The 15,333-nt window shown below is 45.0% G+C and overlaps 1 protein-coding gene and 1 long non-coding RNA gene across 5 annotated transcripts in view; both read right to left on the reverse strand.

The window, feature by feature from the left end:
• LOC115168968 (tyrosine-protein phosphatase non-receptor type 11-like) overlaps positions 1-15,333 on the reverse strand; it is a 95,504-nt gene that overhangs the window by 17,048 nt on the left and 63,123 nt on the right. For 2 of the 4 annotated variants that reach the window (XM_029724543.1, XM_029724542.1), the window contains exons 10-15: positions 14,605-14,736; positions 4,546-4,700; positions 4,068-4,135; positions 3,639-3,790; positions 3,110-3,213; positions 2,851-2,937 (exon numbers count right to left, since the gene is read on the reverse strand). In XM_029724543.1, coding sequence (XP_029580403.1) covers positions 2,851-2,937; positions 3,110-3,213; positions 3,639-3,790; positions 4,068-4,135; positions 4,546-4,700; positions 14,605-14,736 — 698 coding nt within the window. Of the gene's footprint in view, positions 1-2,809; positions 2,938-3,109; positions 3,214-3,638; positions 3,791-4,067; positions 4,136-4,545; positions 4,701-14,604; positions 14,737-15,333 lie in introns of all 4 variants that reach the window. The other 2 variants (XM_029724545.1, XM_029724544.1) reach the window with 1 other exon arrangement.
• LOC115168969 (uncharacterized) lies at positions 10,121-13,511 on the reverse strand. The gene is made up of 3 exons (XR_003870781.1): positions 12,909-13,511; positions 12,569-12,666; positions 10,121-12,315 (listed from the first exon to the last, which is right to left on the reverse strand). It is a non-coding gene; the product is annotated as an uncharacterized LOC115168969 (long non-coding RNA).

Raw genomic sequence — 15,333 nt, forward strand, 5'->3', positions numbered from 1 at the left:
GAATCATGGGGATCTGGGCCTGGTCGGGTGTCTGTAGTATATCCCTCGCATCTGACTCATTGAAGAAGAACTCCTCGTCCAATTTGAGGTGAGTAATCCCAGTTCTGATGTCCAGAAGCTCTTTTCAGTCATAAGAGACAGTAGCAGCAACATTATGTACAAAACAAGTTACGAACAACGCGAAAAAACAAACAAAATAGCATGGTTGGTAAAGAGCCGATAAGACGGCAGCTCTCCCCTCTGGCGCCATCTTGGAAGCTGGTATCAGTAAAGAAACCTTTACTAAAAAAGGTAGCCATTGAAGGTAAAGAACCTTGAGGGTTCTATCCCTACCCCAGAGTGTACCGGGGATTTTAGAAATCAACAGCTAACAAAAGCTAGTCCAGTCACAAACTCTGAAATGACGACTTTTAATTTATTTGAGGTGTTTTCCATTAACATGTATATCCATATTAATGATTCTGCATGATTTTGCCTGGTCAGAAAAATGGCTAGATGACGTCTTACACTGTTTGCTCTCTATGGCAAGAGAAAATTCATATTTTGCAACATTGTTGCCGAGGTCTGAGTGGCAAACAGCAAGGTTGATACAAGCCTGTGCTGTTACAAACTAAATGCTAGCTAGAAGCAAGATTAAATAATGTATTTCATAAAAGCATACACTCTTATACTGAACAAAAATATAAAACGCAACCATTTCAAATATTTTCCTAAGTTACAGTTCATATAAGAAAACCAGTCAATTGAAATTAATTTATTAGGCCCTAATCTATGGATATCACATGACTGAGAATAGAGATATGCATCTGTTGGTCACAGATACCTTTTAAAAAAAGGTTGGGGTGTGGATCAGAAAACCAGTCAGTATCTTGTGTCCACCATTTGCATTATCATGCAGCGCAACATCTCCTTTGCATAGAGTTGATCAGGATGTTGATTGCGGCATGTAGAATGCTGTCCCACTTATCTTCAATGGCTGTGTGAAGTTGCTGGATATTGGTGGGACCTGGAAGACACTGTCATACACCTCAATCCAGAGCATCCCAAACATGCTCAACGGGTTACATGTCTGGTGAGTTTGCAGGCCATGGAAGTACTGGGACATTTTCAGCTTCCAAGAATTGTGTACAGATCCTTCTGACATGGGGCCGTGCATTATCATGCTGAAACATGAGGTGATGGTGGCAGATAAATGTCACAACAATGTGCCTCAGGATCTCGTCACGGTACATCTGTGCATTAAAATCAGTATTGATAAAATGCAATTGCGTTCGTTGCCCATAGCTTTTGCCTTCCCATACCATAACACCGCCGCCACCATGGGGCACTCTGTTCACAACGTTGACATCAGCAAACCGCTTGTCCAGACGACGCCATACACGTGGTCTGCGGTTGTGAGGCCGGTTGGACGTACTGCCAAATTCTCTAAAACTACTTATGGTAGAGAAATGTACAATTAATTATCTGTCAACAGCTCTGGTGGACATTCCTGCAGTCAGTATGCCAATTGCACGCTCCCTCAAAACTTGAGACATCTGTGGCATTGTGTTGTGTGACTAACCTGCACATTTTAAAGTTACCTTTTATTGGTCCCAGCATAAGGTAAACCTGTGTAATGATCATGCTGTTTAATCAGCTTCTTAATTTGCCACACCTGTCAGGTGGATGGATTATCTTGGAAATGGAGAAATGCTCACTAACAGGGATGTAAACATATTTGTGCACATAATTTGAGTGACATTTTTTTTTTGCATTTGGAAAAATTCTGGGATTTTATTTCAGATCATTAAAAATAGGAATAACACTTCACATGTTGCGTTTACATTTCTGTTCAGTGTTGAAAAAAATAGATTCTATATAGAACCTTCTGATCATTATTTTTTTTTTACTGCAATTCCGATTCAAAAGCCTTCTGGCAATCCATTCCAGCACGACGAGGCAAGAGGACGGTGGTTGAACCAACGTGCAAATAGCCTTCCAATAAGCATGTTCTTTTTCTATGTATTAAGTTACGCAAAGTTGATTATTTAATTCAAATATATGAAGTCATATGAATAACTATTGGCTAGATAAATGAAGTTAAAACGTTATTAGAATTTGAGCATGTTTGTAAGCTAGCTAGCTATCTAGTTATCATTTTCACTTAGGGGTGTACTCACTTTTGTTGCCAGCGGTTTAGACATTAATGGCTGTGTGTTGTGTTATTTTGAGGGGACAGCAAATTTACACTGTTATACATTGTAGCAAAGTGTCATTTCTTCAGTGTTGTTACATGAAAAGATATACTCAAATATTTACAGAAATGTGAGGGGTGTACTCACTTTTGTGAGATACTATATATATATATATATATATATATATATATATACACACACACACTACCACTGGTGGAACCATGTCTTTGTCTTATGCAGCTGTATGACCCAATGGGTGAATAAACTTGGTTAAAGCTTTACTAATCGTCCATGAGTTTTACTCGGTTCATTTAGAAACTAACACAAAATTGACAATAAATGAAAAAAAATTATGCTGGTAGTCTTTTGTCAATTGTTAAGTTGTTTATTAAATTATATTCTTAACTCAAAATATCACTATTTAATAGTAGTATATATATATATATATATATATATATATATATATAAATAAGCTGTTTATAAGCTGTTTATTTTGGTGCCTATCGGCTGGTTATTAACACATTATATAAATCAAATAGAGTAATTTAAGAGTATATGGAGGAGTTGCTCAATAAAAAGTGATCAATTATTGTCATAACTAATAACTAAACGAGCCATCGTAATAGAGTACTCACAGAGAGGTGGAAAGAGGTAGAGGTCTGTGGCTGGACTTTACCTCCTGGTGTTACTGCTGCTCCCAGAGGTCTTTGGGTTCTTGATGTTTAAGTTTTCATACACGCTGGACGGGTTGTCATTCGTCACCCTGCATCACACAAACAAAACATGGTGAGCTGAAATTCCGTTTCATGTTCATTCAGACAATGTTCATTGGATGTGGATGAAATTATATGATGGAGATCGTATGCAATTAGAGAGAGTAAAGTAGCATTTGTCTGTGGACTATGAGCAGTGTGTGTATTTGCAGGGCTACTCACACAGAGGAGGAGCGTGACACACAGGTCATGTTGGATTTTGACCGGGCGTTGGTCATCTGGGGGTATTTGATATTGGAGTACTCCCTCTCCTTCATTTTGTTCCTCTGCAAAGCAGCCACAACAAGCCATGTTTTTATAACTTGAAAAGGAAGATCGGTCACCATTGAGACAGGGTAGCATAACTCGCACCTGGCCAACATGCTTTGCTTGTTGACACGCTGAAATGTAATACCTGTAACTCGGGTTCAACTCGATTGTTCCTTTGAATCAAGCTATTATAAAATGCTTGGGTCTCCAAATGTAAGGCAATACCTAAGGTCCAGACAGTCCCTTTAGAGAATATGTACTGCAATACTGCTATTGGTACGGTAGTTACTAGTACATTTGGTAATAAACTACTACTCTTCCACTGCTAATATACAGTAACTGTCAATAAAAGGGCCACGTTTACTGCTAGAATACTACTACTGCCACAGTAGTGACAATATTACAGAACTATTTCCACTACTCCTGAGTGTTTGGTAGGTACCTGTTCCTCCTCCAGTCTCTTCTGTGCTGTGTCAATGTACTGCTGGACGGCCATGTAGATGAACTTATACTGGGCCTCCGTCTGCACCATGCCTGATCGCTGCTGACGAACCCTCTGGATGGTCTTAGGGATGTCGATATCACAGTCTAATCCTGAAACACACACACACACAAACGGTCACACACGAGCACGCACACAAACACATGTACACACACAAGCACAACGGTCAAAAGGGCAGCATATTTAGCACGGTTACACAGATTTGTCCCAAATCTTAATCTCTACTCCATGCAAAGAAATCCAAAAACACAATATCACAGCCGTAATGTTTGGATAGGACAGATATCAGAGCTGTAAGGTTTGGCTAGGACTCATTTTATAGCGGTAACGTTTGGTTAGGACTGGTAACCATGTTTGACATTGTCTTACCTTGTCTGTTGATGATGTCAATGAGAATGTCAATGACAATTATGGTGCCTGTTCTCCCAATTCCTGCACTGGGGGAGGGGGGGAGGGGGTGTCAAAGGAGACAATAGCACTATATTACTACAATTAGGTGGCACTTTCAGACCCAAACTGTTATTTCGCTAAAGTTACACTTACAAATATGACCAAATCTATAAGAAAGACGGTTGAGCTTTATACAAAAATGTGAAAATACATCCTACTTTTTGGTCTGTTAAATTTATTCATGGTCGACTCTTGATGTATACAGTCCTAGAATACTAGACCCATAGTTATATATTCATGTTTATCTTTCCATATCACATGACAGTGTTCACCCAAACAGTCATCACAGACATGCATTTAGGCCCTAAAATAACTGCCTTTATGTCAGTAGGGCTTGGAAAGGTGTTGCTTCTGATATGTGCCTTCTGTCACAATGTGTGCCCTCTGTCTGTTTTACCTGCAGTGGACCACAATTGGCCCGGTGTCTGGAATGGCGCTCTGCGTGCGGTTGACCTGCTCCAGGAAGCTGAGCACTCCCCCAGGCTCGTTGGGCACGCCATGGTCAGGCCAGCTCAGATACTGGTAGTGCCAGATATACCGCACCAGCTCCCTCTACAGATGGAGAGAGGTAGCACTACAGTTTACAGGCCTATTTCACCTGTGTTCACCTGGGGAGGGGGAATTCAGTTACACACGAATAAATGGAACTTCCTTCCCTTTTTATGCACTTCTCTCTACATGTATTCTGACCTTGAATTTTGGGAAATGCACATGCGTTTCTAAACGCATATATCACTGTTCTAAACACTCTGTCACACACTGATCTGTTTCACCTGTCTTTGTGATTGTCTCCATCCCCCTCCAGGTGTCGCCCATCTTCCCCATTATCGCCTGTGTTCTCTGTTGGTCTGTTGCCAGTTCGTCTTGTTTGTTCAGGTCAACCAGTGTTTTGTGTCTAAGCTCCTGCTTTTTCTAGTCTCTCTTTCTCGCCCTCCTGGTTTTGACCGTTGCCGGTCCTGACTCTGAGCCCGCCTGCCTGATCACTCTTGCTGCCGACCTGTACCTTTGCCCCCATCTGGATTACCGACCTCTGCCTTACCCTGACCCTGCCTGCCGTCCGGTACCGATGCCCCACCTCTGGTTTTCTGACCCCTGCCTGTCTTGACCTGGCTATTTCCTGCCCCTGTTGGAATATTAAACGTGGTCTGCATCTGGGTCTTCCCTTCATAACAGATAGTACGAACTGGCCCTGACTGATCCAGCAGACCCGGGCCAGCTGCGCAACGCCATATCCTCCCAAGGAGCCTCCATTTGTAGGCACGCGGAGTTGCTTTGTGGGCTGATGGAGGGGGTCCAAACGTTGGCTGAGCGCCATAACCGGGCGTTGGACATGCTGCGGGAGCAATTCCGCGGGTTGGCTGGGGGGCAACCTGCCATGGTGGTAACCCCACCACCCCTCAGTAACTCCTTCCCGGGAGCTCTGGTTACCTCCCCCGGAACGCCTAAATGGAGAGCCGAGCACCTGTCGGGCGTTTTTAGCTCAGTGTCCTCATTTTCGAGCTTGAGCCCTCCTCCTTCCCCTCGGATCGTTCCAGAATAGCCTACCTCATAATGCTGATGTCTGGAAGGGCTCTCACCTGGGCTACCGCCATATGGGAACAGCAGCCAACCATATGCGTGAGCCTGGACGGGTTTGTGGGAGAGGTGAGGAAGGTTCTTGATCGAATCAAATCAAATGTATTAATATAGCCCTTCTTACATCAGCTGATATCTCAAAGTGCTGTACAGAAACCCAGATGCCCCGCTCTCCGGGAGAGAAGCTGCCTGGAAGCTAAACCAGTTCCGGCAGGATGCCCATACAGTGGCCGACTATGTGGTGGATTTCCACACTTTGGCAGAGGAGAGTGCATGGAACCCGTAAGTATTATTCGGCATGTTCCTGCATGGCGTCTCGGGGGGGTTAAGGACGAGCTTGTGGCTCGGGAGTTGCCTACGGATCTTGACTCCCTCATCGCCTTGACCATCCACATCAATGGGCGATTGCGGGAATGATGGCTGGAGAGAGAATTCGACGTCACTCGCACATCCAGGGATTCCACCTCGCCTCCGAGCCAACCCGGAAGTCCCCGACGGTCCTGTGGCCGAGAGCACCCGAGGTTTCCTGACCTTCCTCGAGAGTCACCGAACAGGCCGGGGCACTGTTTCCCGAGCCCATGCAACTAGGCAGAGCTGGACTGTCGCCAGCGGAATGGCAACACAGGATCAGCACAAGGAGCTGTCTGTAGAGCGGGACTTTTGGTAATTTTGTGTACTCGTGCCGGTAAAGGACCATGCTCACCAAGGAGCGAGTACCCTGGTGGGTAATATGGGGAACTTTTCTGCTTCCCTTACTCGCACCCCTTTTCATGTCATTCTGCTGTGGGGAAATCAGTCCAAATCTCTCCGGGTCCTCATTGACTCTGGGGCCGATGAGAGCCTTTTGGACACCACTTTGGCTTCCGAGCTGAACATGGCTTCCGAGCTGAACATGGATGTTAGAGCGTTGGACGGGTGTTCTATAGGTCGGGTCACCCATAACACCACTCCCATCAACCTACGTGTTTCAGGGAATTACAGCGAGACCAATCAGTTCTTACTCATCAACTCCCCCAGATTCCCGTGGTGTTGGGATTCTCCTGGCTCCAGCGACACAACCCACTCATCAACTGGTCTACGGGTGCCATCATGGGCTGGAGTCCGTTCTGCCACGCCCATTATCTGAAGTCGGCGCAACCTGCCCCGGGACGTCTTCCTGGGTCCTCGGAGGTGGTTTCGGATCTCTCAGCCATCCCCGCGGAGTACCAGGACCTCCGGGAGGTGTTCAGCAAGTCCCAGGCCACTTCCCTTCCGCCGCACCGCCCCTATGAGCGCAGGATTGACCTTCTCCCTAGTGCCACGCCGCCCCGGGGGCATCTATACTCGCTGTCGTGACCTGAAACCAAGGCTATGGAGGACTACATTGGAGACTCCCTAGCTACTGGATTTATCCTTCCCTCACGCTGGCGCAGGGTTCTTCTTTGTGGAGAAGGACAAGACCCTGCGCATTGACTACTGGGGACTCAATGATATCACTGTAAAGAACCGTTATCCGCTACCACTCATTTCCTCGGCCTTCGAGCAACTCCAGGGGGCCACTGTGTTCTCCAAGTTGGATTCACCTAACGCCTACCACCTGGTGCGGATACGAGAGGGGGACGAGTGGAAGACCGCCTTCAACACGGCCAGCGGCCACTACGAATATCTGGTCATGCCCTTTGGCCTCACCAACGCCCCTGCCGTGTTCCAGGCTCTGGTGAATGACGTTCTCCGCAACATGCTGAACCGGTTCATCTTCGTCTACATTGATGACATCCTCGTCTTCTGCCGCTCCCCCCAAGAACATGTGCTCTATGTCCGGCAGGTTCGCCAGTGCCTTCTGGAGAACCAGTTGTTCATTAAGGTGGAAAAGTGCGAGTTCCATCGCTCTAGCATTCCATTTATGGGCTACATCATCTCTGCTGGGAGTGTAAAGATAGATAACAAGAAGGTGAAAGCGGTGGTGGATTGCCTACCTCCATGTTGCAGCTGCAACGCTTCCTGGGGTTCGCCAACTTCTATCTGCGCTTTATCCGGGGATATAGGACCCTGGCCTCCCCCCTGTCTGCACTCACCTCTACCAAGGTTCCGTTCACGTGGTCCATGGCTGCTGACCGGGCGTTCCGGGACCTTAAACACCGCTTCACCACGGCTCCGATCCTGGTTCATCCAGACCCTTCCTGTCAGTTCGTGGTGGAGGCCGATGCTTCGGACGTTGGAGTGGGGGCTGTTCTGTACCAACGTTCTGCACGGGACCTTGAGCTGCACCCCTGCGCCTTTTTCTCCCACTGCCTCACTGCCACGCAGAGGAATTACGATGTGGGGACTCGGGAGCTTCTCACGGTGAAAATGTCATTGGAGGAATTGAGGCACTGGCTCGAAGGGGCATAGCATCCGTTCATTGTGTGGACCGACCACAAAAACCTGTTGTATCTCCGCACCGCTAAGCACCTCAACTTCAGGCAGGCGAGATTGGCCTTGCTGTTTACCCGGTTCAACTTTTCCCTCTCCTATCGGCCGGGGTCCAAGAACATCAAGCCGGATGCCCTGTCTTGCTGCTATAACCCTACGGCTTCCACCCCGGAGCCTGAGACCATCCTTCCCACCTCGTGCCTGGCGATGGCATTTAGCTGGGGTATCGGGAAACAGGTCTGGGAGGCGCAGCGGTCCCAGCCGAAACCTGGGGGGGGGCCCAGATAACCGGATGTTCGTACCTGACACTGTCAGCTCTGCGGTCCTGGAGTGGGCCAATTCCTCCAGGCTTGCCTGCCACCTTTGCTCACGGCGGACCATGGCATTTGTGTGACAACGCACTTGGTGGCCCACCATGGTTCCTGACGTCTCTGCATTTGTTGCCGCTTGCACCATGTGTGCTCAGAACAAGACTCCTCAGCAAGCTCCGGCTGGCCTTCTGCAACCTCTGCTTGTCCCTCACCATCCTTGGTCCCACAAATCCCTGGATTTCATCACGGGTCTCCCCCCGTCTGAGGGCAACACACTGCCATCCTGACGGTGGTCGACCGGTTTTCCAAGGCCGCCCACTTCATTCCTCGCCCCAAACTACCATCAGCCAAGGTGACGGCCCTGCTTATGGTGCAACACCCTTCCCTGCTCTGCCACAAGCCTATCACCTTTCGAATGTTCCCTGGGGGTATTAGCCCCGGCTCTTCCCCAAGCAGGAGGAAGACGTCGTCATACCTTCTGCCCAGATGTTTGTCCGCCTGTCGTCGTACCTCAAGACCACCTCCAGGTATCGATGACAAGCGGATCACAATCGGACCCCGGCTCCCCGGTATCGTCTCGGGCAGAATGTATGGATTTCCACCCAGGATCTGCCCATCCGGGTGGAATCCTGCAAACTCTCCCCCCGCTTTATTGGCCCGTTTCCCATCTCTAAAATGATTAGTCCCTCTGATGTTCATCTTCTACTACCCCGTACCCTTTGTATACACTCCACCTTTCATGTGTCCAGAGTCAAACCTATGTCTCACAGCCCTTTGTCTCCTGTTTCCAAGCCCACCCCTCTCCCGTCTCATCGACTGCCAACCGGCTTACACGGTGAGGCATCTCCTGAAGGTTGGACCTCGGGGTAGCGGGTTCCAGTACCTGGTTGACTGTGAGGGTTATGGCCCGGAGAAGAGGTGCTGGGTCCCCCGCCAGGGACATCCTGAAACCAGGCCTCATCACGGACTTTCAACGGCTCCCCGGTCAATCAGGTAAGACGCCAGATGGCGCCCCGAGAGGGGGTGGGTACTGTCACACCCTGATCTGTTTCACCCGTCTTTGTGATTGTCTCCACCCCCTCCAGGTGTCACCCATCTTCCCCTGTGTATTTATACCTATGTTCTCTGTTGCCAGTTTGTCTTGTTTGTTCGAGTCAACCAGCGTTGTCTCAGCTACTGCTTTTCATAGTCTCTCTTTTCTTGCCCTCACGGTTTTGACCCTTGCCTGTCCTGACTCTGAGCCCGCCTGCCTGACCACTCTGCCTTACCCAGACCCTGCCTGCCGTCTGGTACCATTGCCCAACCTCTGGTTCTGACCCTGCCTGTCTTGACCTGTCTATTGCCTGCCCCTGTTGAAATATTAAACGTGGTCTGCATCTGGGTCTTCCCTTCATACCTGATTGTATCAATATGTTGAAATTTAAGTCAAAATATACAATGCATTCAGAAAGTATTCAGACTCCGTAACTTTTTCCACACAACCTTACTCTAAAATTGATTAGTTTTCCTCCCTCATCAATCTACACACAATAGGTTTAGACATTTTAGAAAATGTATAACAAATAAACTGAAATATCACATCTACATAGTTATTCAGACCCTTTACTCAGTACTTTGTTGAAGCATCTTTGACAGCTGTTGAGTTGGCTTTGTAGTCCAGCACTTTGGATTTGAAATGATACAATGACCTTGAGGTTAAAGTGCAGACTGTCAGCTTTAATTTGAGGGTATTCTCATCCATACAGGGTAAACATTTTAGAAATTAAATAACTTTTTGTTCATAGTCCCCCCCCATTTTAGGGGACAAAAAGTATTGGGACATATTCACTTAAATATGTATTAAAGCAGTAACAATGTAAGTATTTGGTCCAATATTCATAGCACGTGATAACTACATCAAGCTTGTAACTACAAATTTGTTGGATGCATTTGCTGGTTTGTTTTGGTTGTTTCAGATTAGTTTGTGCCCAATAGAAACTGTAAATAAAACACTTCTAAATTAAATGTGGATGCTACCATGATTACAGACAATCCTGAATGAATCATGAATATTGTTGAGTGAGAAAGTTACAAACATCATACCCCCAAGACATGCTAACATCTCACTCTGACAATAACAGGTGAGGGTAGAATTTTTGGGGGTATGATATTTGGAGTCTAACTTTCTCCCTCATTATACACAATTCATTCAGGATTATCCGTAATCATGTCAACATCCACATTAATGTAGAAGTGTTTAGAAACGTATTCTATTCTTATTTACAATAAAAGTGACATTTACCATTAATTTCTATGGCACAAAATAATCTGAAACAAAAACAGCAAACACATCCAACCAATTAATAGTCACAAGCTTGATAGTGTATCACTGGCCCAATACTTTTGGAGCTCACTGTATTTACTTTGAGCTCACTGTATTTATAATTTTATTAACTCAGTCGGGGTCTCAAATTAGTGTTGAGAATTAGAATAATAGAATACACAAGCTTCTACTTCAAAATGTGGTTGTGCGTCAGCAGTTTCTCTTGTTATGTCAGTCTCTGACACTCACTCACCCACACCCGCTAAATATGTTTTAATTGGCAAATTAGTTTAGCCAGCTATCTAAAATTGTAGTAATTGTGGTTGAATTACCGACCGGGTGGCCCCCATTTATTTTGTTAGTCACTTTCATATCATATTAGAAACGGCAAACATTCACTGTAAAACTGCTCTATAGCAAAATGTGCAAAATTGCAGCAAACTTGCTTTAAGACTGCCACATTCTCTACACCCCATGACAAAGTGTAGAATTGCAGGAAATGTAAAAAATATATATAAACACACATATATAAACACACACACCTCACTGCTGTCAAAAGGGTTGCTAAAATGTTTTGCTCGCAAGGTGGGGGGGGGCCATCCCAAACAACATTTTGCTTAGGGCCCCCATGAGGCTAGGGCCAACAAAAACTTCCTGTTCAAATAGGTAGGCCACCCATTGGGTGTTTTCTGGGGTTGAATTAAATGTATTCAGTGCACGCAATGGTGCCACACAAGCAAACCTGGTTACAAGTGTGAATACCAACTACTGAGAAGTGCATAGGAATGGGGTACATTTCCTATGTCTGAATCGGGCCCTTATGACACGATGCAGAAAAAGGAACTGCACCTGCTGATCTGGCCTTGTTTTTTTTGGCATGCTCCTCAAGAAATGCTGGCGGCCATATCAGAAACCAAATGTGATTTGGGGTGTTTCTTGAGTGTGTCCTTGCCACCACCAAGACACACCCATCTGTCAGAACCTTGCATGCGCTGTTCCCCACACTCAATAACCACAAACGAACCCCGGCAGCTAGAGTTCAATGACTACAGGCAGATGTATGAGGAGATGCCGGAGGAAGCATTCAATAGGTCAGTAGCCTTCAGAGTAAAATGAGAAGAATGCAATTGTTGAATTTATGTAGATATTCTAAACAAAGTGTTTTAACAACTTTCAAATGTAGTTACAGATCCATGTAGAATAAACAACCCTTTAAATAATACAATATAAGCAGTGTTTTGCAAATACAGTATAACAAAATACACCTTTCATTGTCTTTCCCAGCCGATACAGCCTATCGGCACATTTTGTCTGGTAGTAATGGGACTACCTTGGCAAACATGTCAGAGTACCTTCCTGTGTGGTGTCCCGTATACAACAGGAGTTGCTTGATCCTGGTGCAGAATATGTAGGGTTTCTCCCTCCCCATATTGACTGATACCAGTCAACCCAATAATTAAAAAAAGACAATACAAGTAAAAGTTGTCTAGTAAAAAATGTATGCAGAGTGCCAGGTCCATTTAGAGACATCAGTCAGTTTTCATCACATCATCTTGCAAGTCTCCATGTGCTGGCTCCATACATGTTTCTGTGAACACATACATTTACATTTTACATTTAAGTCATTTAGCAGACGCTCTTATCCAGAGCGACTTACAAATTGGTGCATTCACCTATAATATCCAGTCGAACAACCACTTTACAATAGTGCATCTAAATCTTTTAAAGATTTTAAACATACATAGAGTCACTGTTCTATTACCAACCTTAGTTTGTCAGATATCACCTATCCTAACACACATATACTATGTTGAAGTTTGAACAGGTCATACTAAACCTACCTAATTCTTGTCTCCCCATCGACGACCATTGGCGAGGAGGCAAGAATTAAGGTCTTTGCCAGTGTCCCATTGATGGGCATCGCAGCATTGATGAGATCCTGGTCGGTCACAAACATACAGAGCACTGATTAGATTATCAATGGTGGTTATGATTAGCATGGTAGAACCAATCTGATCGCTGTATTCACCTTTCTATTTCACTTCAGATATCATGATATGTGAAGTGAAATCGAATTGTAAACGCATCGATCAGGCTGGTTCCACGAGGCTAAGTTATGAAGGTGAATTGGGACAAAACTCGAAACGGTTTTGACCTTTGACCAGGTAAAATGTCACCAACCTGATTCAAGTGTTCTCCCTGCTCAATTTATAGGAATGCTCACAGCGAGGGCATGTCTGTGTGATGCTGAGGGTCCCCTTGCTGGTCTTCTCTATGTTGCATGCTCTGCTGCAAACTGGAAATCTCTCAAACAACTGCAGCAGGCAATCCTCATAAACAACGTACTTCCTCATCTTATGAGGTGGTGTTGACTCGGAGGGCCTGTGACAGGGTGATACAATAGACAGCCAAGTGGTAAATAGCATTTTGTTATAAAGGACAACGCTTTTTGATAATGCACTTAACCAAAATGACTGTACTATTTGTATCTGCTTGGCTGGGTAATTAACCTACTAGTTTATCAAACGGTATGTTTTAATAAAACTTTCCACATAACACGTTGTTGATGAAGCCGTCTGTGTCATCAGGGCAGTAACTTGGGTCAATTTAGTTATAGGTTGTCACTAGTTAACACAGCCACAAAGTCATAAACTCTGCCTATTTCTACAATTTCTCTTAACCTAACCACACTGCGAACCTCAAAATCTAAATGTATTGGTCACATACACGTGTTTAGCAGATGTTATTGCTGGTGTAGCGAAATGCGTGTGTTTTTAACTCCAACCAACAGTACAGTAATATCTAACAATTTCACAACACACACATCTAAAGTAAAGGAATATAATTAAGAATATATATTTGGACGAACAATGTCAACCGGCTTATGCCTAACCTTACATTAAGTTCATTTTTGTTTTTAGTAATTGTTACAATAGTCAATTTTGACTTTGTGGCTGTGGTAACTAGTGGAAACCCCTAACTCTATGCTTTACAGATGTAGACTGACTGTAGCTCCCAGATTGGATTAGATTTAGGCCAATGATGCCATTACGGGTTGTTGCTCCAAATTCACTGCAGCTAACTCATGTCAAACTCAGACACGAGTTAGCTACCACCACAGCTGCATTCATTATTTAGTTTGCCCTAGACAATACAGAATACACTTGTGCTATATGTGCTACGAACTGAATTGCAAATCCGACTTGTAGGCTAACATTAGCTAGCTAGCCTTCCTCGCTAACATTATCAAATGATAACGTGACATAACCAACAATATCCAGACAATACACAATAAACTAGTAAGAGTTACGACCTAACTATGTTGTAATGAGGTAATTAGCTAGCTACTCTAACGTTAACTAAAACTTTAGCTAGCCTGCCTCGCTTCATCACAAGATAGCTACCAAGCTACATAACATAATTTAAAATCGTTAGCTAAATTATACCAGAGAGGTCATTATATTCCAGTATCTCTGGTTATACTTACAATACTAGGGTCCTTCAGCATATAACTTTGGCTGTGGAGACATGGTCAATCCGTATATGAATTTTCAGTCAGCCGTCCTTTGAACGCGTTGGGGCAATGAAACACGGCACCCCCATTCAATGAAGGGAAGCGAAGTGGGTGGAGGGGCGATTTGCACGTTGAGCTTGGCAAAGTAGTGCATTACTCAAATTTTACGGTGGTCACTCAGAAATGGCCTACGCGGAGGTCGGGCCTGTTAATTACATATTCATTTATACAACCAGAAATCAACCTCAACCAACCACCCCATCACAAGTGGACTTTGTTAAGATGAAATATACTGTGCTAACTGTACCAATTTTATAAAGATCCTCCTTAAATGTATGTGGTCACTACAGGGGGCTGTCTTACCCTGTCCAAACGCGTCACCTCCAATTCCCTTAGGATGTAGTCCTGAGCCGGACACTCCTCCACGTTCTTCACACTCACTTTCCCAAACTCCTTAGTGGCGTTGAAGTCGGGCCAGTAACGCACACACTTGTTCTGTCGAGGGAAAAGTGGAGCATTACACAATCTAGATGGCCCCGCTTTTTTCTCAAGCAGTTTTACAACCAGTTTAGCTGTCATACTATCCTGGTCATCCCGGAGATTAGTGGCAACGCCTGTTTTGGATTGGAGGATTGCAACAACACATCATCAGTAGGGTAAAACTACCCGGTCTCACGACGGTCTAAACCCAGCTCACGTTCCCTATTGGTGGGTGAACAATCCAACGCTTGGTGAATTCTGCTTCACAATGATAGGAAGAGCCGACATCGAAGGATCAAAAAGCGACGTCACTATGAACGCTTATTTGTACTATTTTATACATTATAGAATAATACTGAAGACATCGTCGCTATGAACGCCAAACAATGTATTGCTAGCCTCCTGAAGTTCAGCTCTGATAAGCGTCTATCTGTCCATACGTGCAACCCATCCACTGATGTCCTTCTAAACAGAGATGGTGTCAGTGGGAGACTTTCATCCTTAGAAATAGTATTACATGACATGGACTTAATAGGAATGCCTGTTCTAATACATTTACTTATTTTTCCCCCTTCCCCTCTTATTTAAATTCTGAATGTCCAAACTTTTTTT

Source organism: Salmo trutta, chromosome 30, assembly GCF_901001165.1.
Source record: "Salmo trutta chromosome 30, fSalTru1.1, whole genome shotgun sequence".
NCBI classification, from domain to species: domain Eukaryota; kingdom Metazoa; phylum Chordata; class Actinopteri; order Salmoniformes; family Salmonidae; genus Salmo; species Salmo trutta.